Below are 25992 nucleotides of genomic sequence, written 5' to 3' on the forward strand. Positions count from 1 at the left end.
GCGGCGCTGCGATGTTTCATGTGGGCGGCTAGGTGCTAACTGACTCGGAATAAAAGTTTAAACGTGGGCTGGCAGCGGCTAAAATTAGAGGGCTCGATATGGTGGTCTAGGGTTCGGCGGCCCCCGTGATTGGGCTGCTTGCGCATCCCCAACGCTGTTGAGTCTAGTCATGACCGCGGTGATTGGCTGGTGTTTTGTACAACAAACACAGGCAGATATCATGCTACTCAGGACTGCCTAATTGGGAAATCGTGTAACGATTCAGGCACCGGAGAATTCTCTAGAGGGATTTCTTCAATTGGTGGTAAGGGTATCAGCCCTGAGACATGGAGAATGTACGCTGCCGGAGTGGAGCAATCGAGAAAGCAGGTTTATATGCCCGGAGGTATTAAATGAGAACGGGGGGAGCTTTGGAAGAAAAAAGTCATTAACAGTTCGTTCATTAAAAGAGTTGCTAGCCTCGATTGTGCCACCAACATTTCATTTTACGTGGTCATCAAGTTCGGAGAACTTGTTTACTCGTTTGCCCTATATCATCTCTGGTAAGATAGCACAACATTCAAGGCTTTCCATCACGAAAGCTGACAAGAAAACATAGAGGGTCAAAGATACCCAAAATCTTCGTCGTCAAAATGATGAGTCAAAGCTGGACGGTCCTTCTAGTGCTCTCTTCCCTCCTCCTTCTCCTACGTCCTGCCTGGGCTACACAGTACGCTTCATGGCTCTTCTACGACAACGAGTGCTACGGAACACCATACTCACCAGCATTCGCCATGGATTTCTTGGGAAGAACATATGAGACTACATTTCCCGGTGGACACTTCATCGACGTGAATGATGGCTGTGGACCCAGAAACTGTTTCGCAGTCACCTATAGCGACAACTGCAACGCTTGTCTTGTTTATTATGGCAGCGGTTGCTACAACATTAATTTAGGGTATAACCCGAGCATTTTTGAGGCATGGTGTGAACCATGCGAGGACATCCCTGCTGCCAAGTGTGCGCATGATTGCTTCTAAGGGAATGGTGGAGGTGGTTTTGTTATGGACGCATGCCAGCCCCTTATTCAGACTATGACGACTACAACTGCAGCACGAAGATATAGAACGAAGGGAAAGCAGTTATGATATACCCGGGTGATAGATCAACTATAAGAGAGAAGACGAAAGTCTAAGGAACTAGGGGCTGGATACATATAAGGACGCCCATTAGTTGCCATGTGTTTAGTTTTCTATGACGATTTATTGAGAGATACTACTTATTCTTATGAATTTTCGGAAAGGTCGGTGCCGTTTATTTTATTTGCTTCTCTGTTTATTCCTGTTTATCAGGATGCTCTCACCTCATTTCAGTGCCACTGTGTGTATACAGAGTATTTACACAAGCTAGGGTTATCCGGGATCTAGCCACACATCCCCGGTATCCACTACCGGCAGGTACTGGTAGTTCCATTCAACATTGGAATTGATGTTTTATCTTTCCATCCCCCAATGAATTAGCCTCCTCATCAATCCTTACCATAGATTTAGAATGGTTGCATTTTGTCAAAATAGAGGTCTGTCATACGGTAGTGCACAACCACATTTCAGGCACAGCCTCATCTTCAACAGGGGCAATCTAGCTACAGCCATTTAGCTTGCATTCAACGTCGGCACAGCCCCCCCAAATCTAATAACTAGTCAGTCAATGAGCGCTCAATCACGTTGACGCATTGACAATAATGCTCTGCGCTCACTGTATCTTAAGAACAGAGAGTTCGAGAATTAAATTCTCCCATTGTGCGCTCTCAGAAACAAATAAAGTGAATGATTGATGTCAGCCCTCTCCTACCATCATCGATAAGATGGATCCTCTGTCTGCCCTGGGTGCTATCAGTGGAGCGCTTCAAGTAGCTCAAATCATTGGCCAGACAATCGCCGGTCTGTCGAGTCTTCGAGGGAAATACCAGAATGCGGACCTCACCATTCGATCCCTGATAGGTGAATTGACCACCATCAAATCCGCTATTACCCAATTACACGACTGGGCAAGATATAATGCAGAAGTCAATTCCAGCCACAGAGAGTATGAAGAGTCTGTTGCTGTCGCAATTGACGGTTGCAGTGCGATTATGGAAGTATTATCGGACAAAGTTGCTGAGCTGACAATCAATGTCAATGGACATGCTGAGTTGCCCGTCCTCGCCTTCAGGGCACGCATTCAAGTACTCTGGAATGAGGACTTGATGAATGGTTTACAAGAGCGACTGCATAGCCAAGTTCGTGCTTTGAATCTGCTGCTACAGGCCTGCCAATGGTGAGATTTGCAGCAGTCATATCCACCCCATCGTCTTTTCTGACATTTATAGTCGATCCTCCACCGAACAACTTGAGCTTCTCCGGAGAGTGGAAAGCCGGCACATAATTAAGAAGGTAGCCGACGATACTGTAACTCTTCGGAGCACAGTTGGCAGTGCTGCAGGCTCCCAGATTGATACTCATTCTATTAACGGCCGACAACTGTTGTCTGTTGGCGAAACGGAATTTGAATTTGATAGTGCATTAATGGCTACTTCAGCATATCAACGGCAACAGACACAATACCGGAGGCCTCGAATTGAACCAGTTCTATCCCAAATTCGTTTAGAAGAAGATGTCGGGTTGCGTCGAGGCATGTCTATGGCAACATCCAATTCGGCGAGTGACGAAGGATATGTCAGTCGCAATCCCACACCCACCAATTCACTGTCACCAAACACGCCTCTACGTAGAGGTCCTTCCTTGGGCCCAAATTATTCGATCATTCCAGATCACAGACGCAGTAATAGTGTTTCTCTTGGCATACAACGGATTCGGCAGCAAAATCCTGGAGTCCGTCGCTGGGTGTCTACCAATGACGCCGCTGCGTTACCGTCAAGCACAGGTTCGAAACGGGAGAAATTCCTTTCCAAGTTGAGCCTGAAACGGCTGAACACATCTAGTCGAGCGAACCTGGTACCCTCTCAATCGCGAAATCCAACTATCAGCCCCATTGTGGGATCGACAAGAGGCCGGCGAGGCCGCGAAAGTGAATTCACTACAAGCATTGATCCGAATACACAAGCCGGTCGCAATGCTCCAGATATAGTCAAAGCAGCCCAGTTCGGTGCACGTTACGATGTTGAAAGACTGATTGGGAGTGGTCATGACATTGAAGAATTGCATTTCCATACTCGGCGAAACGCTCTCATGGTGGCAGCTCATTGCGGAAAGGACGATATCGCTGATTTATTGATCCAGAACAATGCGCAACTGAACCGCACCGATGCATCAGGCTCGACGGCACTTCATCTCGCAGCATCTCGTGGTCACGTCAGTGTTGTGGAGCTGCTTGTCATGGAAGCAATAGATATCGAGGCCGAAACCCGACTTCGGAGAACAGCCCTTTGGGTCTCAGCTAATAACGGACATTTGCAGACAACGCAGATGCTTCTCGAAAACGGTGCAAAGGTTAATGCTCGAGCAGACAACCAAATGACCGCTCTGCATGTTGCGGCTCGACAGGGAGATGTTGAAATTGCCGGGTTGCTCGTAAGCTACGGCGCAGACATTGATGCGCGAGATGCATCGATGATGACGGCTCTACATTACGCGTGCGAAGGAGGCTTTGTGAACGTCGTGGATCTTCTATTGAGAAATAAAGCGAATATTGATGTCGCGGGCAGTGAGCGAAGAACGCCACTCATATGTGCAGCAGCGACCGGCCAGTTGTTAGCTGTCCAACTGCTTATGAACCGCAAATCAAAATTCAAAACCGTCGATGAAGGTGGAATGACCGCTCTTCACTGGGCTGCTTATAATGGACATGTTGAGATTGTTGACTATCTTACCAGTCACTCACGCGGCTTGCTGGCATCAACAAACGTACAAGGGAGGACTCCCCTACATCTTGCGGCTATGAACTCCCAGTTTGCTGTTGTCGAGTTTCTGATCCGAAAAAGCTGTCCGTTAGAGGCCCGATGTGCGGCTGGTCTCAATGCATTGCATTATGCTTGTAAGGCTGACAATACCGAAATTGTACGACTGCTCTTAACATCCGGAGCGAACATTGAGGGCGAGACTGGCTTTAGACAGCAGAGGCCGATTCACATGTCAGCAGCAGAAGGATCGGTAGGGTTAGTCAGACTGCTCTGCGAGAAAGGGGCATCTCTAGAAGTCCGAGATGCAGAAGGAGATCGAGCATTATGCGTCGCTGCCAGAAACGGCCATGTAGCGGCTGTACAGACTCTGTTAGATTTCGGCTCTCCATTACACTTACGCTTCGGTGTTCGATCTCACGAAGACTCGCCTTTGTGTCTGGCAGCTAAAGGTGGTTATTTCCCAGTCGTGTCACTTCTTATAAAACATGGAGCATCAGTCTTGAGTAAAGATGAAATGGGATGGACCCCAGCTCGCTATGCGGCATACTATGGACACCCAGATGTATTGGAGTTGATAGTAGCAGCCGAGCCTTCAGCAGTCTCTTTCTTGGATTTTGCTAATTTCTCACCGGATACGATGGGCATGGCTTCTGGGCAACTAGGGTTCGCTTTGGACGCGAATGTTTCCCCAGATCAGAAGAGGCAAGTAGTTGAGATACTCAACGAATCTCGTCAGCAACAACCAGTGCCATCAATGGATGAGATATCGGTACCTTCAACTCGCAATGCCTTCACTTCTGTCCCTCGTGCGGACGTCAGTCATTATGCTGCTCAAACGCCATCTCACTACTCAAACGTGACTATGACAGCGGCACCAGGACCCCTTAGATTCCCAACAGCAACATATAACCAGCTGCCAAACGAACTCCCCGGGACTTTAGAGCAAGGTCTGCCGAGTAGCAGATCTGCAACACCTCCTCACATGCACCGAGGCGAACGAGGGGAGGAAGGAATTGTATTAGCAACAATCTCTGAACCAATGGCTACCTTTCCATCTCACTACGATCAGCTCCGGGGTTATAATGACAGTACCATAGCGCCTACAATCCGAGAGCCTCATCAAATCCACGTCTTTGATCCGTCCACATCCGTCCCAGCCGACAAATTAGCAGAATCATTAGCTCAGCTCAATTTTCAGCTTGATGAAGCTGAAAATGATACCTCCCGAGAAGGCAAAACCGATGTTGAAGAGAAGGAAGAGCATGAAGAAGAAGAAAATTCCGAAGTAGTCGAATTGGAAGGAGATCTCCCTCCTCCTTATCACGCCTATTCATCGCTTGTCCTTGAAAAGCAGGGGCAGCACTCACCTCGCTATGGGACATCGCAATCATCAGTGTCGACATATACATATCCCTTTTCTTCTGATACGCCATCAGGACCAGGTATTAATAATCCTTGGGTCATACACGACCAACAAACCGACACGCAGCATATACACAATACTTGGACATTTACATAATCTTAATTTAAATCTGTCTTTTCACTTATATGTTATCCAGGGAGAACAGCTCTGCCAGATGTTTCTGTCTATATTGACATGGGTTCTTCTATCCAAGCTAATGACTAATGGGTTTAATGAAAATAATTTGTTTAATGAGACAATATCCCAAACGAAACTGTTAATTTCAGTATTGGATGGTGAAGATTATAAGAAAAGAGTCAACTAGAGATTTCGTGAAGATTCATGGTCAAACAATTTCCAAGAAAGAGGTGCGTATTAAATACGTGAAATATATCCATCAACAAACCATGTCCATTTCCGTGACGATTTCGTCTTCCTATTTCTCATTCTAGATGCCCTTCGTACCACCACCAACACCTAGTCCAGTACTCTCATCACTCTCTTCGCCATAATACACATCCGAATCGTCAAAGAACACAGCTGATTGACGACGCATTTCATCAATGACGCTACTCCGTCGATGATCACTTGGAACAGGGGCAGAGTGAGGGTCCGATAACGATGAGAGAGGGTGCTGATTCGGAACGCTTAGGCGATCAGAGGATAAGGCCCCTTTTTCTTCTTCTGGCTCGCCGGGTAAAAAGACTATTCTCGTCACTTCGTCGAGTTCATCGCCTTCTCTTTTCTCTCCGGCGCCGTCTTTGTCATATTCATCATGTCGACGGGAGAGTAGAGGCGAGTTATCATGATTCAATCCATGGAGCGAATTCTTCAATAAACCTAACATAATCAAATTCTCGATTTTCATCCGATTCTGAATAAACTTGATTTTCGGGAATGCGCTTTGTTGTCCGACTTGTAGCATGCGCGCAAGACGGTCTGGTGAGGGATCAGAAAGTATATTCCAAAAATCCGACGGAATTGATTTCGGCCAGATGGTGATTGTCCCGCTGAAATGCTGTAGCCAGATTTGACTCCAGTCCTGTCCCAAGGGACGAGGTAGAAGCTCCAAATGTCGAAGGACGCGAAGCCATTTGTTCAGGTCGAGTTTGATGTATTGCTCTACTGCCGAACCTAAAAACCCGCCTCGCCAGCCGCGGCCTTTGCGATGAGTTACGGGACGACCGACGGAGCCCCGGGAACTGAAGAAGAATAGGTTGATGTGAGGGTTGACTTGAGAGACGGTTGTGAAGTTAACGTTGAAGTGGAGATTGAGTGCTTTGACGGGGATGTCAGTGCGAAGACTGCCGTCTTTCCATTTGTGGCCAAAGGAGTATGGGGATAGGCTGCCGTCTTTGTTCTTTTTCATAAGGACTACCGGATTCAGGATACCGGGGACGGCAGCTGAAGCTATCACTGCGCTCCAGATTACGCAGTCAGGGGAGGTGAGATAATTGGCCAAGATGGTGGGTGAATGGGGGTCTGAGGGTACACATGAAACATTGAGAATTCTTCCGGTACGCTCAAACGCTTCCCGGAAAGTCATGGAGCCCCGAGTGAACCAACTGCATTGTCTGGCCCAGTCGAGAGTATCGAAGCGAGCACCTGTCTTCCACCATCGTTTGACCCAAGCGGGAAACCGTTCGTGGCACGCCTTGATGCGATACGCCAGAGCTGGAATGAGTAGTTGCTTTAATTCTTCGTCTGTCCTGGTTGCCACCAGCGCTGCAACTAATGCCCCTCCTGATGTTCCCGTGATAATCTCTGGTAAGACTCCATTGTCCAGTAGAGCCTTGACTACACCAAAATGGTAATAGGCAAAGGTGGCTCCACCGGACAAACACAGCGCAGTCCGTCCGAAGTTTGTATCAAGATGTCGAAAATGACGATATTTCACTTCCTTGGTCAAGTCCCGAGTATTAAGCAGCCATTCCAGGCATAAATGCACCTCATCAATATATTCCTGCACCAGATGTTTCGTACCTGAATAGGCCTCACTATAAAGTCTCGGATTCTCAACCCCAACAAAATTATTCTTGACGCAAGCCTCTAAAAGTGAGCGAAGATCTTCCACGGCTTCTTCATGCTGTACATTGCCGTTTTGCGTCTCCTCGACTTGTTTCCGCAGCTGTCTGAGCTGTTTTACCACTTTCCTCACCGTCAAGTAATCGTAATAAGCGTATTCGTCATTTTCTTTCCACTTCTCATTGCCAAGATATATGTCCAGATTATGCGCCGCACGCTGCCAATCTTCGTAATTTCGAGTAGAATGCAGTGACCTTCGCAACTTCTCCCGTCGACCGGTCCAGGTCACAAAGTGCTCGTAGAGATATATGTACAGCCGAGTAAAAACATATACAATGCTGAGAATCGCAATCCAGGCAAACACAGTCACTAGAAAGGGGTATTTGAGTAGTGTGTACAGAAACCCTTCGCGCGTCTCATCTTTTGTTCTTCGAGGCGGTTTGTTGGTGGTATTTGATACGGCGCGGGAACGAAATGGTCGTCGGACGCGCTGACGGATTGGACGCCAGTCGTTGATGGCAACTAAAGGCTCGACTTCGGGAGCGCTCAGCGCCTTTTCGAAGGCACGAAGGTCATCGTCTGTAATAAAAGGGGTCTCGTAGTCGGGGAGAAGAGACGGGTCATATCCCGGTTTGAGGGGTTCCCGTGGTTGGAGTGATGTTGTCGAAGACGAGGGTTTGTCGCCGGCGCTCATTGTCATCGTAAGCTAATGAGCATGATGTTTCGGCTGTAGACCATGCTCAATGGTTTTCTTGTCATGTTGCGAAAATGAGATCAGACAACGGCCAAACTTGGGTGTTGAAATGGGATGACGTCGTCACATGTTACGCCACGGCATGTGGGGCTCAGCCACCACGGTAAACATATGTAGTGTCGCGGTGTGGCTGGTAACTATATCTAAGCCCTAACCCTACATCACTCTACACATACTCCGTAGATAACACATTGAATGAATTGACCTAGTCAATCAAAGCACCTGGCATAAACCCTTATGAGATATTGAAAGAGCTGCCGGTAGCATAAGTTGTGATATCAGCAGCCGAGACGTGCAGTACTTCCCCGTCACCTTACAGATCTCAAACCGAGACAATTCGGCCGAGGAAGTCCTAGCAAAATATTAAGACTCGGTTGCCTTCAATGTTGTTTGACATTGACCATATCCCCTCTATCAAGTCATAGTCATGCCCGTATACATAAAAGAAGCATTACCTACTGCGTCATTCAAACCAGTTGACATCCCCCTGACAAAAGACATCGTCATTTACATAATAAGCTTCGGGTATACGTAGTTAGTTATCTATGCTTCATGCCACGGGTGGTATGCTGGTCCCATGCTTAGAGTTGATACTCAATTTATTTTGTCGAGCCGTGATTGATTGGTTGCCACGTCAGAGGCTTCATAAGAGTGGCGATTATGACAATCTCCAAGGATGTCGAATATCTACAAGGAAATATCGGCACAGAACAACGCATTGAACATCATCGAATGCTTTCTTTCAACCACACCATTTGGTTCAAATATGTGAAAGCAACTGAAACCATTCAAGGTGTCAACCAGGATAATCTAGTAGAGATCCCGATAATTACCCCTCCATCCTTATCATACAAAGTTTGCGCTGGTACGAAGATCGGTGTAGATACATACAAATGTGGCAAAGCGATCGATACATATCCTACTTCCTTGGTTCTAGTAACAGTCAGCATGGAAAATAAAATAAAAAAGCATGTGGACAAAGCAAGTCATGTGTCATGCACATGCCTTTTTACTTGTCCTTGGTCCTTGGTGAACATCTCAACTTTATTTCGAGGAATATCCGGAAAAGCACACGTTCATTCGAGATGGACGGACTCAAACTCTGATAAGTACAGTTAAAGTGGCAATTCGACGTCAGCGTTCGTCCTATCTCGGGGTGGTAGGTGTACACTGTCGATCATGGAGGGTGTACCACTAGTATGTATTGGTTATCTAAGTTACCTACTAACTATACTATGTAGTACGTACTACCAGTTGACAGTAGTACGTACCGTGGTATCTTACGGAGTACATGGTGCTTAAATGATCCGTGCGTATGAAGTCAAGTTACCTTGGTACATGTGGTATGTGTGGTATGGTATAACAGATCAACCACGCAAGGAATAAGAGCACATATCAAGGGATATCCCAGTCAAATGCGGAGACCCTAACTAACCTCTACGCCTTGCACTAACAAACTTTGGGTGTCATAAATGTCATAAATGTCATAAATGAGGTTATTCTCACATTGGAATCCACAAAACAGAGTACAAAAAAAAAAAAAAAAAAATGGAGCGGACGAACTGCTGATCTGATCATACTCTTATGGTGTTACCTACTACAGTAGGTAGTAGGTACGTATAAACCACCATCATGAACACACTTCCAAGATAAAAGTTGGTTATATGCTCCACTGATCCACGGTACTAGACTGAGGTAGGCCGTGAAGTATAAAATATCTGCAAGCAAGTCGACAAAGACTCCGTATGAGCTCCGTACTACATACATACTCGTAATAACATCACATCAACTCATGGGCATGCACAAAAGATCTGTTTTGGCTCCACGATGGCATGATTGGTCGGTGGCTCGAGATAAGTTCCCGCGGTGGTACTACTAATTTTCCTAGTCGGGACATTGGTTGGAACGTGCACTCCGGTCAAGACAATCAGATATGGTCACGAGACCCGGCAATCTCTTCTCTTACCTAACGACATATACTAGTAACTTGGTCACTAACTTACGTAGTCGACTAATATTCGTTACGATATTAGTTACGTTTATGAATAACTACAACAATAACATCATGATACAAGTGCATTCTGATAAATCTCGCAACGACCAATGTTGATTTCAAGAAACCAGTGCACAGCTGAAATCCGCTCACCGCCAGTTTCTCAAAGTCTAAACCTTCAGAAAATATGTATACAAAAGAAAACGGAATGCTTAATCCTTGGTTCACTAAAAATCCTACTAGATCCTGAACATATTTCCGCTCCGAGATGGAGGGGTGAGACATCACCACGACCAATGAAACATACAGAGAGATGAAACGGTATATCCTTTAGTGAAAGGCAAGTGTCCTCGGTATGAGGGAGCGAGGGGTATGATTTGTAGACCCTGACAAGGAGATGGTGCATGGTGGTGCATGGTGCATGGCGCATACTCTCTTGCGACTACTGTACTATGAGTACTATATACACAGTAGTGTATGCATACTACATTATGTACTCGGCGGGCAGAACCATGGAATCTGGATCAAGGAGTGTGGACGGAGCATAAGGACCGGCCAATCACTCTCCCCAATCTTGGAGTTGGCGATCGATGGCAAGGTACGCATCGCATCCTATGGCTCATCACGCACCTACTCGTAGTATATCAGTCACAGAAGAAATGCATTGATGCAATGCTTGCGCGATCTCCGAATTTGCATTTTCAATTTTTTTTTCTCTCTCTTTCTTTTCTTTTCTGCATCTTCATTTCTTTTCCGGCTGCAGAGCGCAGACTGCAGGTGACCTGTGTGCGAGCAGCCAATGATGATCGGAGCAAGGGCCTGCGTTCATTCAGATGTTCGACTCTAAACCAATCAGCGCGAACCGGGCGAGCCGTTGGTGCTGGGAGGTGGCACAATTGACCAGTCGGCGAGTCGGATAGAGACCTGGAGTCCTGGGCAGTCGAGAAGGAAATGTTTTATGCGGGGCTGGTTGATATTACCGCTCCCACTAAGAATTTTTGAAGCTTTTTTCGATGTTTCGATGTTTTGGAGAGGATCATTTGTATACTGTAACTGTTATATTGACCAGAGAAGAGGGATGTGGGTAGCCGTGGGCGTGATTGGTCGGCGGATGGGCTGGCATCTTATCGATTAAACCATGGAACCGATCTTGAATCGTTGCGTAGTACATCTGGATCCTCATTCCTTTTATTCAATTGTATCTACTATGGAGTATACCTCGACCAACGATGCCACCCCCCCGGTAATAACCGTTTATATAACTAAAACATGAAATATAAAACTATAAAGAAATACTAAAATATCAAATGCACCATGTTCCACCGAGGCTGAAGGCAGAAAGCATCGTGCGAGGACATCGGCGGATGGGCCGCTGTGATTGGCCGGCCACTGACTAGCTGATACCAAGATGCTAAGATGCTGCTAAGATGGTCATGCTGGAGTACGTATATCAAATGAACATGCAAAGGCCCGAGAGCCAGAAGCTGAACTTGTTTGGATATTATCATATTATCAATAGGGAGTGGACAGTGGTCAAGTACGTACAACCTCGCCATGTCTTTGTTATGTACGGATCATACAGAATGGTAAAGCCGGCCGACCAAAGGCCGATGCACGGAACACCGAGGCATACACACTACGTTGTAGGCTAGGATACGGAATAGCACCAATAAATTAGACATTCATTCAAATGGCAAAAAAAATGTACATACCAAAATCCGAATAAACTCTGTCATCCGATCAGCACTTGGAAGGATTCGTCGAGCGGCAGCACTTGCGGGCTCTTGCACCATTGGCACGGGGTCTTCGTATGTGCATCTGCTCAAAAAAGAAAAGAACCATCCCATGCTCCCGACGAATAAGAGGACAGTCAGATGCCACCCCTCCCATTACTGGTGCAGTGAGTACAGTGATTAGCGCCAAAGACAGGCTGAGCAGCGTATTGTGATACGGTTAGCTGCCTTTAGCGCATTAGCGAGATGGACGGCGTTGCGCTATCAGCAGCGGTGGAGTCGCACTACTCCGGTGGAGGGGTGTGTGCACGGCATCATCTCGATTATTTTGCTCGACGGTGCCGAGGACGGAGTCGCCTCTGATAGAGGTATGATATGCTGGTGGTCAGTACTCCATACATATCAGATAAGTTATGGATACCTTGGGAGTAGCGGCAGGGCTAGTTATCACCACTAGTCACTACGTACATACTCGTAGTACTATTTAGTGCTGGTGCTGGTAGTAACGAAGTTAATGTAACTCTTGACAGACGCCATCCTGCATCTTTTGATTCCCTATTTTTCTTCACTCCCTGCTCTTTCCATGCTACTGCATACCACTGTCATTTTGCAGCATTTCTGTCGCATTCAATAATCCAAGCCATTCGCTAATTGCATCTTGCATTGCGACTAGGCTGGAAATCAGTCCAGAAAAGAGCCCCTCCCCCTGACTCGTTTGTTTTTGCACCAGCCTTGGATAGCGTGTTTGTTCTGCCTACGGAGAAAAAGCAACCACCACCACCACCATATTTTGTTTTTTTCTCTTTTGATATTTCTCTCGATTGTCCTCTTCTTGATCTTCTTGGATCGCCTCTTTCCTGGTTATTGATTTAATCCTAATTCCTACATTTTCTACCTCCCGCCTACTATTCCGCGGACCGGTCGAGCCGATCGCGAAAAATCTCGACTGCAAGGGCGAGTCAGCAAAACAAGGCACAAAACTGGTCAGCCACACGAGACGACCATCAGATTCAACATCATCTGAATTTATACCAATAATTACTTGGTACTCGACGTCTCATTTGCATCCTTGCTGAGACATCACACTCTCTGCCTGGGTCAGCCAGACAAAAGCCGCAGGTCTCGTGAACCACCGCGGAAAGTAGTACCTCGTGGGTGCACACACCTTGTTTTATTAGCAGGTACCTTTGGTACATTACAGCCTCGCTCTGACTCTTGCCTCTCTCCTCTTTCCTCCTTTTTCGTGTCATTCTTTCTTTCGTTCCCTTCTTTTATTTTCTCGATACTAACGTTGTGTTTTTTTTTCGCAGAATATCCCCATACACACCTGGCAGGACCAGCGAAAATGTCGATGGGACTTTTCTACCGTTTCTCTTGTTTTCCTTGAGCGCTCGTCTTGCAGTACCCGTTGCCTGGATCCTGTACGTTGGACTAGGCAGATACAATCAACCTCATAATGGAGAAACTCAACTCGGAGGATGGTCAACTTTTCATCAAGGTGCGTTCTTATCTTCATCTTACCATGCTAGGACGGCTGCTGATATTTCCGGTATAGAATCTCGCCAGCTTCGTGCGAACTCATGAAAAAGCCTTGGCCAACGCTCTGCAGCTGAGACGCCAGTCCGTCCCCTCCAACAACTATGCATCCTCTACCTCATCTACCCTAGCCGCCGCCCTTTCCTTTGGCGCCTTGAAGTTTACCTCGCAAAACGTGAAACCAGCCAAGCTGACCCTTACCCCGCACCACCTCTTCTACCTACTGTCCCAGTTCGAGGACCTCTCCATTGCGGTGGGCTCTATGAATGTTCGCTTAGAGAACATTCACAATGACTCATCCTCCTCGTATGTGTCATTCCTGAATCAGCCACGTCGTACCCGTGGCGATCGCGATTCTATCCACTCCGTATCCAGCGTTCGTAGTGTCATGTCTGGTATGAGCGCCGTCTGGTCTTCCTTTGGACTCGGCTCGAAAGATTCCGTCACCAAATCCGAAAAGGCAAAGGCTGCTTTGGAAGCCGACCTTAAGTACCTGTACTCTGCATTCACTAAGATCCCCTGTCTGCGCCTCGCCCCGGATCGTCGAGCTCGTCTCATCCGCGGCTACGAGGAATTTCCCCTGGATACCGCAGTTCCGTTACACGCGTTCAAGAACTTGAGTGCTCTTGAGATCATTGATATCGACTTTCGCTCCTTTTATGGTTGGGACAGGCTGTCTGAGCAACTGCGCACGCTCACCTTAAAACGAGCCAACATCAATGACCCAGCCGACCTGTTGACCAAGATCGTTCTGGATGACGTTGACAAACGTCGACGCCGCTCGTCAAAGTCTCACCCTTCGCCTATCCCTGGTGGCAGCATGGCAAGCACTCCCCAGCCAGTTTACAAATACGATGAGACCAGTAGTACCAGTAACACACATAAACCCGTCTCGGCACCAGGATCCCCCAGCCTTAGCAGCAACCTAGCCACCAGTACCAGCCCCAAATCTATTCCCATGATCCGAGGAGGGTCCGAAGGCGAACGGGGACATCGCCGAACAGGCAGCTACTCTCCTACGCGTCCGCAGACTTCGTCGAGACAACATACTCAAAACCGTCACTCTCGTGGGCATTCGATCAACAAGGTAGCGCGGTCTAGCTCGGGCAGCTCAAACTCGAGCGAGGTTTCGCTTCATGGAAACCGCAGCTCGTCAAACCTCTTGGCTGGGGTATTGCCTCCAACCAAATGGCGTTTCCTGCGTCATCTGGGATTGGCCGACAATTCTTTGACGACTTTGCCATCAGACTGCTTCATGCCGGTTGCCAACACATTGCACTCCCTTGACTTGTCGTCCAATCTGTTTGCCGAAATCCCCGATAGCTTGCCGTCTTTGGTGGCGCTGCGAGCATTGAACCTCTCCAATTGCATGATCAACTCACTGCGGTCGATTGCGAAGAACCCGCTACCCGCAATTACTGCCCTCAACCTTCGCGGAAACCGATTGTCATCGCTCGCTGGAATTGAACGACTCCTTTCGCTGGAGCGTCTTGACCTTCGCGACAATAATCTTACGGATCCTACAGAAATTGCCCGGCTGACAGGTCTCCCTGAGATACGAGAGATTTGGGTCTCGGGCAATCCATTCACCAAAACCCATCCCAACTACCGGGTCACCATATTCAATCTCTTCCGTCGTACTCCCGGATTCACCGAAGACATCATAATTGATGCATCGGGTCCAGGATATAGCGAACGAAAGCAGTTGGTAGAGCGTGTTGCTGAGCCGGAGTCTGCGCCGGTTGTCCGACCGGTCGACCCCGAGCCAGCAAAGACTGTGAGCAAGGTGCCAGCACCAGCGCGTCCGGAACTATTGTCCCAAGACATTTCCTCCGCCGCTGCCGTCGTAGCAGCAACAGAAACAACGGGAGCCACCGGGACGACACACCGGAAAAGAGGCAATCGTCGACGTATTGTTGACTTGTCTCGAGAAGAATCTGTAACGCAAGTTTTCACTTCTCCTTCCTCATTACAAAACAAACCTTTGCCCCCTGATCCTCCTGTGCTGGTCGATCCATTCACTGCGAGCGGACCGACAAGGCCGAAGGAGAATGCAACAACATCACCTGTTGATGTTGAACCGGTGAAAAAACCAATCACTCAACCTGTGTCTCAAAATCAGAAAGTTCTACCAGCTAAGCAGGATGCTATAGATTGGAACGCCAACTTCAGTCTGGGTGGTGAAAGCAATATATTTCGTCCAAGACTAGAAGCCGTCCATAACAACAGCAATAGCAACAGCAACAACAACTGGCTCAGCGTGCTTCATGAGGGGAACTGGCAGACGCAACCCCCTAGACCGCAGGCGAATTTGTCGGCTGTTCCGCGGACAGGCACAGTATTTGACGCATCTATGATTCGACCGGATGCCGTCAGTCGTCCCGAGAGTCACTTGCTGGTTAGTGGTCGGACAGTGGGTTGATACGCCCATATAAACACATTGAAGTCGACGCGTCGATTATTATTATTTATACCCATGGTCTTGAAAGAATCATTATACCCTTGTCTTTGGACTTTTGATTGTATAATTGCATATGCATACTACGGAGTTATTGTTGATTTTCTGCGTTTATCGTTTATCTGGGTGGGCATGTTTTGATGATTTAGTTTCTGTCTTTGTTCACAAAAATAGTTGTTTCGCCTTGTTTGATTCTTTTTGATTGAGTTTTAGACCGCTCGTATTGTCCAGGCGGCGCGGTTGGTAGCATCGTTCTTGTCTCCTCTCATTGGTGGAATTGGTTCTTGATTATTATCAAGCCATTCGGTGTTGGCTATCTGATTGTAAGCTTCGTTTTGCCTTGGGTTGTTATACAGAGAATTGCTTTGTATGTTTAGATATGATAGCTATGAATGATGGATTGCATTTATCAATATATACGTAGTAACTACCCTGTAGTACTATGTATCTAGAAGGCACACCACGTGGATATCTCGGAGAGACATGGGAGATCCAGGAAGTGGCTCAGTGGCTGCTATCTCGAGGCGGCTATTCTTCTTAGCATGATATAACTATATTACTGAGTAAGTATTGACCTATCAGCTAGCTAGCGTTTGTTTCCTCTTGTAAGTTGCAACCAATCTCGTCGTCCATCGCTCATCTCCGAAAGTCTTCGAATCTAGAGCGGTCCCTGATTTCCTAGTCAAGTGATTCAGCTGTGACTCAAGGGCCGATCAGTTCTAGAATGATTTATGAACGGAAGATGTGGCATATCAGAGCATGTCAGAAGAGGGGGATAGAGGGGCTTTGGTCCCAAGTTGTCGAGGAACAGAATCTAGAACGCGATGGATATCGATGGGTTGCGGGTTAGAGTAACGAATGTACGTACGCAAGCCGTACATAGTCCAGAGTACGTTGTTTGGATGATATGATGAGTATCAATCTGTAGGACAATTCTGTTAGACGTGCCAAGCAGTGTATAATCAATTATCAAGCATCAGGGTAAGTAGTGGATATGGAATAAGGAAAGAGAGATACTAGTGTGTAGTGTGTATATTAAGGAAAAGGCAAAGTGCCGACGCTTGATGTGTGATTGATTCAATGAATGCATTATTCATCCAAGCCGCCCCTCCCATCGTCAAGTCATATTCTTTTCACCATCTCTGCCTACTTCTTTTATCGCTCACTGACTTGACTTTCCCCTTTCGATTTCAATTCAATTCAATTCAATTCAATTCAAACTCATATCCATCGACTAGCCTAACTCCTAACGTCGCTGTTACTGCCCGACGATCCACGCGTTTCTTCTGGCCCTCCCTTCGCCGTTACCCGCGCGCGCCCTTGAACCACTGGAAGTCTCTTCTTCTAACTCTGCCGCCTGCTTTGGTTTTTTACTCCTTCAACACGCCACCCACCGTCACTGTTTCCATCGTCCACGATATTGAGAGGAAGAATACTTACAAAAAGAGACTTGCTTGAGAGCGAGAAAAAAATCTTCATCTTCAAAAATCCATTAGATCGGTTTATTATCGTCGACTCAAGCGAGACGAAGGCAAAAAAGGATCTCCAACCCGGTTTTTCCTTGTGCTACTACTGATTATCGCTCTGTCAATACACTTCACGACTGACCATCACCACACGACTTCGGCGCACGATTCGATTGTCTCGATCGAATTTCCTTCATCAAGCTTCAGTCGCACCCATCTCGCTTCTGTCCGTCACAGAGAAAATTTGATTTGGGCTGCTTGCTTGTCTTTTCCAGACTCGAGACTTTGATCATCTTTTCCCTCGTTGCCTTACTTTTTCACTATTGAAAGGAGCGGAAGTTCTTGCTACTCGAGGCAGGCCTGCTGGCCTATCTTTGCCGACGTTTCTGATTTAGTCGTTGCGTGCTCTGTGACTCCACACTTACCTGGGAGGTTTTAATTTTTCTTTTCTATTGGGTCTTGATTTCTATGTCAGTCTACCTTTATTTCCCACTTATTTTATCGGTCACAACGCGTCTGTAATCGCGTTTGTCGTTTGTCATTCATCTCGCATGTTGACCCGACCCGACCGACACCACAGATCATCTCACTAACATCCAACAGATCGGTCGAGCGCTACGCTTCCATTCGTTTTTCTTTTTCGTCTCCGCTTCTCTCCCCTTCCCCGCCTAATCTTCTCTCTCAAGGTCGCACGTCATGGCTGACCAGGACGTGGATTTGGATTCTATCATCGATAGACTGTTGGAAGTGAGGGGCAGTCGGCCTGGAAAACAAGTGCAGTTACTAGAATCTGAGATTCGTCATTTGTGTACCAAGGCACGAGAAATTTTTATCTCACAGCCCATACTTCTCGAGCTTGAAGCGCCTATCAAGGTACGTTGTTCTTTGTTCTCAGGCAATGATGTCAGAGGCTGATTGTTACGGTGTAGATTTGCGGTGATATTCACGGTCAATACTACGATCTCCTACGTCTGTTCGAATATGGTGGCTTCCCTCCCGAGGCAAACTACCTCTTCCTTGGAGACTATGTCGACCGTGGCAAGCAGTCCCTCGAGACCATCTGCTTGTTGCTTGCGTACAAGATCAAATATCCCGAAAACTTCTTCATTCTCCGTGGTAACCACGAATGCGCGTCGATCAACCGTATCTACGGATTCTACGATGAGTGCAAGCGCCGATACAACATCAAGCTCTGGAAGACCTTTACCGATTGCTTCAACTGCTTGCCTATTGCCGCCATTATCGACGAGAAGATCTTCACTATGCACGGAGGCTTGAGTCCGGATCTCAACTCTATGGAGCAGATTCGCCGAGTGATGCGTCCCACTGATGTAAGTTTTTTTTTTTTTTTATCAATTTCTGGTCAACATGAAAGGACGAAGTATCCCTGTGGAAGAGGAGGAAAGAGCTATGGCTCAATCTAACACGCTGACTTTAATAGATCCCCGATTGCGGTCTGCTTTGCGATCTCCTGTGGTCCGACCCCGACAAAGACATCACTGGCTGGAGCGAGAACGATCGAGGTGTTTCGTTTACGTTTGGACCAGATGTTGTGTCTCGGTTCTTGCAAAAACACGACATGGACCTGATCTGCCGAGCCCACCAAGTCGTCGAAGACGGTTACGAATTCTTCTCAAAGCGACAATTAGTGACCTTGTTCAGTGCGCCCAACTATTGCGGAGAATTCGACAACGCTGGCGCGATGATGAGCGTGGACGAGAGCTTGTTATGTTCATTCCAGGTTTGTTTTCCCGCTTTAAAAGGTGAATGATATATGCTAACTGAAGTAGATTCTCAAACCAGCCGAAAAGAAACAAAAGTACGTTCACGGGGGTATAAGCACTGGCAGACCCATCACTCCTCCGCGAAAGCAGAAAAAGAAGTAAATACGAGCTTTTCCATGTGCAGCAGGTTCGGACGGAAATAAGAACAGCAGATTGACTCGACTTCGGTTCAACACTCCAATCTTGACTAACGATTCGCTTTCACCTCGACCTTGACCTTGACTGACTCAACAACCGACTCAACCGACTCGACCTCGCATACTACGATTCGACCGGATGACCGACCAATCTTCATTAATTACCTTGTTTTACTATTCTCGTTACCATGGATCTGGTCCCGACTGATCGCCTCCATTCTCCTCCCTCCGTTATTCCTCTGAGTCGGATCGCAATCACGGTGTTTCAATGAACGTTTGACCACGACACGATTTATTACGGCGCATGAACATAAATATGTTGGGTATGTTATTGAGAATGGGAAAATTGGGGGGGGGGGGGGTGATGATCATGAGAAAGGAAAGAAAAGGAACCAGTTGAACCCGCAAGTTCTGGCGCTGTGTGTTTGTGTGTTTTTATCTCAAGTGTGTTGTGTGATTCCATGCGATGCATTGCATACGATATGGACATGGATATAGGATAGGATAGGAAATGGGGACAAGTGTTTGGTTTTTTTCTTCTTACTTTTTCTCTCCTTCGACTGATTTAGCATTTTTCTTCTTCCCTTCGACTGTTTCTTTTACTATCTTTTTGTGTCAGTGTTGGTTTCCTTTTTTTTTTTTCCCTTCTTCTTTCCTTTACTTCGACTGTCAGGTTAGGTTAGGTTTCATTTTATGTCATGCAATTGACGCCAATTGTCATGACGTTTCGTCATCTCGAGACTTTGAAGTAATCCCATTCCCTTGCGTATCGACCGGTTTCGACATTGAGGGTGAAGCAGGTTGATAGGCAAAGTCGACTATCTACGTAATGCACAATATTGTCTACTCTGGGAATCCTGGATCGAAAGACTGTTCTTTTGATTTGGTTTGTTTATTTGATTTTGCTTGATTTGATTGATTGATTTGATAGACTCGCTTCCCAAACGACGACAAACGAATAGCAATATGAAGAGCAAGTGAGGGGGACAAAAAAAGTTGGTTGAACAGGAGCGTAATAGAGACGACAAGACGGACCAAAAGTAGTTGGAGCATAGGAGGAGGGTGAATCTGGATTATTGTAACTAGGGGATTTGTAGTTTGACGTTCAGATACTGTCATGTTGGAGGCGGATACTTATCACAGTCTTGTTATCACAGGTAGATGGGCGAAGACATTAGACATATTGAGAAAGCCATCTGATACCTTCTCCGTATCCTGTACCCACACATGTTAGCATTTATAATCTCTCCAGAAGGAAGGAAGGAGACGTACCCTGTCTCATAACAACACTACACATAAAAACCTCAATAGGCCGAATGCCCTCCAAGGGCACTTTGCCTTTACCCGTCGTCTGCCACAATCCCATATGATGACGCAACTCATCCTCACTAACAGCATCCGGATGATCAATCTTGTTTCCGAGAATGAGGAAGGGGACCTTGGAGAGCTCCTCCATTGCGAGCAAGGCGTCAAGCTCGGCTTTGGATTCGGGGAAGCGTTCGTGGTCTTTGGCGTCGACGAGGAAGACGATACCGCTTACTTCGGGGAAGTAGTCTTTCCACAGGCGGCGGGCTATTTATTACCGAGGGTTAGATAAATTGCAGAGAAGGGGAAAGGGGAGGGGGAAGTACCCTGCTGGTGACCACCGAGATCAAAGGTGGTGAAGCGGTTGTTTCCAATGGCCAATTCCTCGGATGCTTTGTTACGTTAGTCCATATTCCTCCATTTTGTAGATGGGTTGTGTACGTACTTGGGTGAGCAGTAGGCTGGAGAATAGCCACTCGATCATTCTATCCAAATTCCAACCATCAGCATCACGCCTTCATTTAATTTTGCGCAGTTCTTGACTGTTGTACCTTCAGCATGTGCAACAAAGTAGTCTTTCCCGCATTGTCGAGTCCAAGGAACAAAAGTTTGGCATGCTTGTTGAGCAAGCCCAGGGATGCCAGGACGTCGTAGACTGTTTGCAGAGAGATACGTCAGTCATCCCGTTTTCTTTCGTTGTTATTTATTATTGCAACAAGCTCGATGTTGTCAAGATCTGTCGACAATTCGACGTCCACAACTTACACCAGTTGATAATCCACATGATGTCGTCGCAAGTATCGTCGTAATAGTTGTTTGTTCCTCCGGAAAAAAACTCCTATCCAGTTGTTTCGTAACCGTTCGTCGTTCGCGTGCGTTGAATCAAACACGAATAGAGAAATAAATCTCGTCGTTCGTTAACCGTTGCGTTGGCTGACTCGAAAAGATAAGAAGAGAGAAGAATGCACGGAGTAATATGTCAAGGTTAGTTAGTTAACTAGCGAACGAGCGAGGTGTCGGACGTTGATTTGCCCAGGCCAATCAGAAGGTTCAGAACGGAGCTGACGGGTGTCTGCCTGAAATGTAAGGCATGCGCGGCTCCGTCTCGCCGCAACATCCGTAACTATGGCATAGTATACAGTGTACATTGCTACAACATGGCGAGAATCAATTCAGACAGAAAGGGAGCGTATTGGTACGGCTAATGACTGTATTCGTTAGTCATGACATTCTTATATACTCGACATGCGATGGGTATATATCTCAAGAAGAACTGCTCGCTTTATAAACCACCTGATGCATGCATGCAATGCGTAAAGACACAAACCAAACCAAACCAGAAGCAAGTAAGCAAATTGGAAGAGAGAAGAACTAAAGAAATAAGTGAATAATTTAATTTCATATCAATCAACCGTCCTTGGCGCTGTATTATCAACTAACATCATGCTCTGAGAATTTATGTAAAAGAATAAGAGAAAATAGGATGTTAGTATGTACATCAAAAGTAAAAAAAAAGTATAAATCAGAGACAATTGTTGTCAATCAAACAGACAGCATCAATTGGGTATCTTGGCCAACGCCGTATGCTTTAAATCGCTCGGCCACTTCAAGACCGAGCTCTTTCATGCGTTCTGCGCCTTTGCCGCGCGCTGCACGTCGTTCCGACTGTTCTTTGGCAGCGGCTTTGCGGCAATGCTGGCGCCAGAATTTTTCTTTTCGTTTCTGTCGTTTGCGCTCCAGCCCTTGAATGATATCAATAGGTCCGCGCGTATGCAGCTCCCGACTGCGGGAGACTGGTCCGTCAACAGAGGTTCCTGGAGATACGTGTTGACCGGACAGCCTCGATTCTTCTAAGCCTTTGAAGAATGGGTTCGGAGTGCGAGGTAGCGACTTCGTTCGGGTGTAATGAGGACGCTGCACGGGACCGGTAATGTTGACGCCTGTCCTGGGTACTGGAATGGCAATTGTAGGCAGCCCAGCAGCTAGCGCATGTCGAGCTTTAGGAGCAGGGGATTTCATGCGCTTAGGCGAAACATGTCCATGTGCACGTGGAGCCGGAGAATGAACACGTCGAGGAGACGTTCGTGATGTCTTTTTCAATGTTCCCTTGGATCTGCCGCGTAAAAGATCCTCTTCTATACGAGCAGCAGCCGCCACATCGCCATCCTCGTCTTGGTCCTCGTTCTCTTCTATGTCATCGTCATTGTCCTCAGGGTCCGTGGTCGGAAAGCTAGGGTCAATGTCCTGGGGGACAGGAATGTGTTTTTTGCGACGTCGTTCTTCAATGCATGATATGTATGCCGCCTCTAGTGGACGGTCCTCATCAAGTGTTCCACACACGAAATCAGTGCTATCCGGCAAGTCTGGAGTCTGGGCTCGAGGGATGTTGATCGGGCGGCGACTCTTCCTGGACCCTGCCATTGATGATGGAGGTCGGCTGTATTCGTGTTTCAAAGAGTCGATCGATATATTAGAATTGCGACGGTCAGCAGCTAGACGCACGATATCGAGATTGTCAGCACTTGTCGCTGCGGTAGTTGTTGAGGGTGCCCAGAATTCGTATTCGGAATCGCCATCACTCTCATCGTCCGAGTCGGCGAAGCCAGCCTCATTATCTGATTCGTTGCCGTCGTCAGAAGAAAAGTCGTGCACTGTGTCGTCCTCCTCGTCATCCGGGTTTACGGTGTCATCTTCGTCATCTTCATTTTCCATTTCATTCTCTTCCTCTTCTTCAGCAATAGCTTCAGCCTCGGCTTCTTCTCCTAATTTTCTGATAGCCATTTCTTTCTCCATGCAATCGGCCAAAGTAATTTTCCCCTGATGTTCAGTAGATTGTACCATCCATCCGTCGACCTCGTCAGGAGAACTTGCAAATTCATGGAAGCGAGTTTCTTCCGAAGGTTTGAAATCACCTAGACCAGTCATGTGAATGCTTCCAGGCTTTTTCACAGGTGCCGGCTCTGCGACACGAGCTGGAGCAGCATCGACTTGTTTCAATTCGGCAGAAGGGCGGCGCGAGGTTGGCGGAGGTGACCGAGTTGCACGAGAGGTGTAAGGTGGAGATCTCTTGGTCGTGGGTCTAGTCTCACTTTGTCGTGAAGGACAAACAAAAGTCAATCTCGACTTGCGCTGTGGTGGGTCAGCTGCGTCACTATCTTCGGGCGTCTTTTGTTTCTTTTCAGATTCCTTTGGTCGTTGTGGTTGCTGAGCTGTACAGGCAAAGCTGATACAACGCTTGCGCCCGAGGTCCGCCTCGATTTTCGATTCTCGAGGATCCGAAGGTGGTGAAGATATCCTTGGCTCCAGGACGGGAGCAAGTTGAAGTGTTGATATGTGGGGTGGGCTGGAGGTATTCGAGTAGGTAGGGCTGGTGAGATCGCCATCGCTAGTCAATTCAGCAGTAGAGTGACCGCTAGCGTTGCTCGTAGGGTAAGAAGCTTTTCGGATACGGTCAACTGGACCAAGCTCGGGACTCTTCAATGCTCGTGTAAGCAATGATTCCTTCTTTTCGGGTATCGGGTGGGATTTGATGTATATTTGGTCATTATTAGGGAGATTGTGTGAACGGTTTTGGTCGGGAGGCTCATCGCAGTCGTCCACTACCTCAACCTCTTGCCCTGCAGAGATCGAGGGCTGATCTGAAGAGAAGACCATCTTCAAGATGGTCTGTAGTTTTGGTATTTGGCGATCACGGCGTTGATGGTGTGTCATTATGTGCGTAGAAGTCAAGTAACTTTTCAGATGTGTAGTATGTTGAGAGTCGAAGTATGGGCGTGTGTATGAATATCGGTATAGGTAGATGTAGGCTTTCTAACGGCGAATTCGTAATAATCGCCAGAGCGAACCGACAAAGATTCTGGAAAAGTTGACTTTGGGTTTAAGGATGTCCCAAGCAGGACGCAGATTGTCATAATATGAAAGGCAACATCTTGAAGGAGGTTTGCGAAGGGTTGGTTGGACTGCTGAATGTCACAGAGAGGGGAGATGACAATTGGAGGCAGACAAGTTCCCAATACGCGGTGGTAGTCGAAGGATACGCAGCGACGTCCAGAGCGCAGAGATCCAAGCAGCCGGCGAGCAGGTAGAATGAGAGGGAGAAGGTGGGTTTGGGTCGTTGGAAAAGAAAAAGTAATAGAAACTAGGATTTGAGATGGAGAGAGGCGGAAGTGAGTGAGTGAGTGAGTGAGAGAGTGGTACGGAGTACGTACGGCTGGTAAAGACGAGTTGGGGCAAGTTGATGCACATTGCACACCCTGCATGTATTATTACGGGAACTATACATACGGTATTGCTAGTGCCAGTGCTTAGCGCCGCGGCACTGCCTAGTTGGTAGTTTGCCCATCGTAACTTTACGGAGGACTCATACTAGGAAGAATTTTTCTTACCAATTTTTTGCGGGCTGTTTGTTACGCTCAACTGTGCCACCACTATGCCGCCTCGTGCTCTCAATGCGGCTAGTCCTGTTTCTGACCAGACGCTTGTCTCTTTCAGGACGACCCTCGGAGAGTCCCACCAATTGCACTGCTTCTAAAAGAGACCGCCTCGGATGTTTCATTCGCTCTTTACCTCCCGTGTCATAAGTTACAATTTACCATACAACCCGGTACGAGGCTGCGTGCCGAGTTGACAATGAGAAAACGAACAAGAGTGTTCAAATTTTCAAAAAATGGAGACGCTCAGCCAACTCAGAATTTCGTACCGTGACCCATCCTGACTTGCTGGTTTTCTCTTCCTATGAGGCTTTTTTCTCGTTTGTCAGAAGCCAGTCTTTTGTCCACTTTTTTTCTTTTTTCACCCTACGGAGCATGCGAATATGGGTTTCTAACTTGCTTTTTGTTGGCTCAACAATCGGCAGAAATTTCAGTTTGATTGACTCCATCCAGTGGCCTTGTTCCTGTCTCTGACGATACACAGGTATTTCTTAGATCCTGCAAACAGGCATCGCGTCACGTGATACATGCAGATGCAATCATGACTGGGACATGCGGATGACCATACTCCGTCAGAGTAACCCTGTCACAGGCCGGAAATATTACCAGTCGCAAAGGCTGAAGGCAGAGCGTGAGGGAGGGCCGTCCATCTCTACGATTGGCGGATTGAGGAAAAGTATCTTATGTAATCGCGTCTTCCTTACGACCGGGTTACCAACACCTGTAATTTTGGTCATTTCCCGGTGGTTTAGTTAACTTAGTTACCTCATCCAATTATTCAGCATGGTTTTTCAGCTGCTGGAAAAGGATTCACCGATGCTCAAGTCACAGCCACTGCTCGTTAGTTTTACTCTTTGCGACATACACAGTACGTAGATGGGCTTTGGTGTGGCGCTTAACAAATAACGTCACGAGTCAGCAGTAAGCAATCAGCACAAATGACCTGATCAGATTCCATTGTTCTGTTTATAATCTGAGACGACGATGATAACATGCCACAAACCAGGACGAAGAGGTAGAGCCGATTGACTGGCTAGGATTTTCCTCGTGGTTCGTCGAATGCATCCAGCTGAAGCTGCCTTCCACTTTACA

At 47.2% G+C, this 25992-nt stretch overlaps 7 protein-coding genes across 7 annotated transcripts; 4 read left to right on the top strand and 3 right to left on the bottom strand.

The window, feature by feature from the left end:
* Nucleotides 1-632: 632 nt before the first annotated feature.
* Nucleotides 633-1019, top strand: EYB26_008292 (uncharacterized protein; the record flags this gene model as incomplete). Its single annotated transcript, XM_054267547.1, has 1 exon — nucleotides 633-1019. The coding sequence occupies one exon, from the start codon at nucleotides 633-635 to the stop codon at nucleotides 1017-1019; it is 387 nt and encodes a 128-aa protein (XP_054123522.1).
* Nucleotides 1020-1843: 824 nt separating this feature from the next.
* On the top strand, nucleotides 1844-5396 carry EYB26_008293 (uncharacterized protein; the record flags this gene model as incomplete). Its single annotated transcript, XM_054267548.1, has 2 exons — nucleotides 1844-2295; nucleotides 2348-5396. The coding sequence occupies 2 exons, from the start codon at nucleotides 1844-1846 to the stop codon at nucleotides 5394-5396; spliced, it is 3501 nt and encodes a 1166-aa protein (XP_054123523.1).
* Nucleotides 5397-5727: 331 nt separating this feature from the next.
* Nucleotides 5728-7998, bottom strand: EYB26_008294 (uncharacterized protein; the record flags this gene model as incomplete). Its single annotated transcript, XM_054267549.1, has 1 exon — nucleotides 5728-7998. One exon carries the CDS (start codon nucleotides 7996-7998, stop codon nucleotides 5728-5730), a length of 2271 nt encoding a protein of 756 aa, XP_054123524.1.
* A 5242-nt stretch (nucleotides 7999-13240) lies between these two features.
* Nucleotides 13241-15742, top strand: EYB26_008295 (uncharacterized protein; the record flags this gene model as incomplete). Its single annotated transcript, XM_054267550.1, has 2 exons — nucleotides 13241-13282; nucleotides 13340-15742. The coding sequence occupies 2 exons, from the start codon at nucleotides 13241-13243 to the stop codon at nucleotides 15740-15742; spliced, it is 2445 nt and encodes an 814-aa protein (XP_054123525.1).
* Nucleotides 15743-17940: 2198 nt separating this feature from the next.
* Nucleotides 17941-19171, top strand: EYB26_008296 (uncharacterized protein; the record flags this gene model as incomplete). Its single annotated transcript, XM_054267551.1, has 5 exons — nucleotides 17941-18117; nucleotides 18174-18575; nucleotides 18686-18985; nucleotides 19035-19063; nucleotides 19156-19171. 5 exons carry the CDS (start codon nucleotides 17941-17943, stop codon nucleotides 19169-19171), a joined length of 924 nt encoding a protein of 307 aa, XP_054123526.1.
* A 1168-nt stretch (nucleotides 19172-20339) lies between these two features.
* Nucleotides 20340-21254, bottom strand: EYB26_008297 (uncharacterized protein; the record flags this gene model as incomplete). The annotated part of the gene is made up of 6 exons (XM_054267552.1): nucleotides 20340-20380; nucleotides 20438-20737; nucleotides 20797-20862; nucleotides 20916-20955; nucleotides 21022-21125; nucleotides 21236-21254. 6 exons carry the CDS (start codon nucleotides 21252-21254, stop codon nucleotides 20340-20342), a joined length of 570 nt encoding a protein of 189 aa, XP_054123527.1.
* A 758-nt stretch (nucleotides 21255-22012) lies between these two features.
* Nucleotides 22013-24181, bottom strand: EYB26_008298 (uncharacterized protein; the record flags this gene model as incomplete). The annotated part of the gene is made up of 1 exon (XM_054267553.1): nucleotides 22013-24181. The coding sequence occupies one exon, from the start codon at nucleotides 24179-24181 to the stop codon at nucleotides 22013-22015; it is 2169 nt and encodes a 722-aa protein (XP_054123528.1).
* Between the last annotated feature and the right edge of the window lie 1811 nt (nucleotides 24182-25992).

This window comes from Talaromyces marneffei, chromosome 6 (genome assembly GCF_009556855.1).
Source record: "Talaromyces marneffei chromosome 6, complete sequence".
Classification (NCBI taxonomy): domain Eukaryota; kingdom Fungi; phylum Ascomycota; class Eurotiomycetes; order Eurotiales; family Trichocomaceae; genus Talaromyces; species Talaromyces marneffei.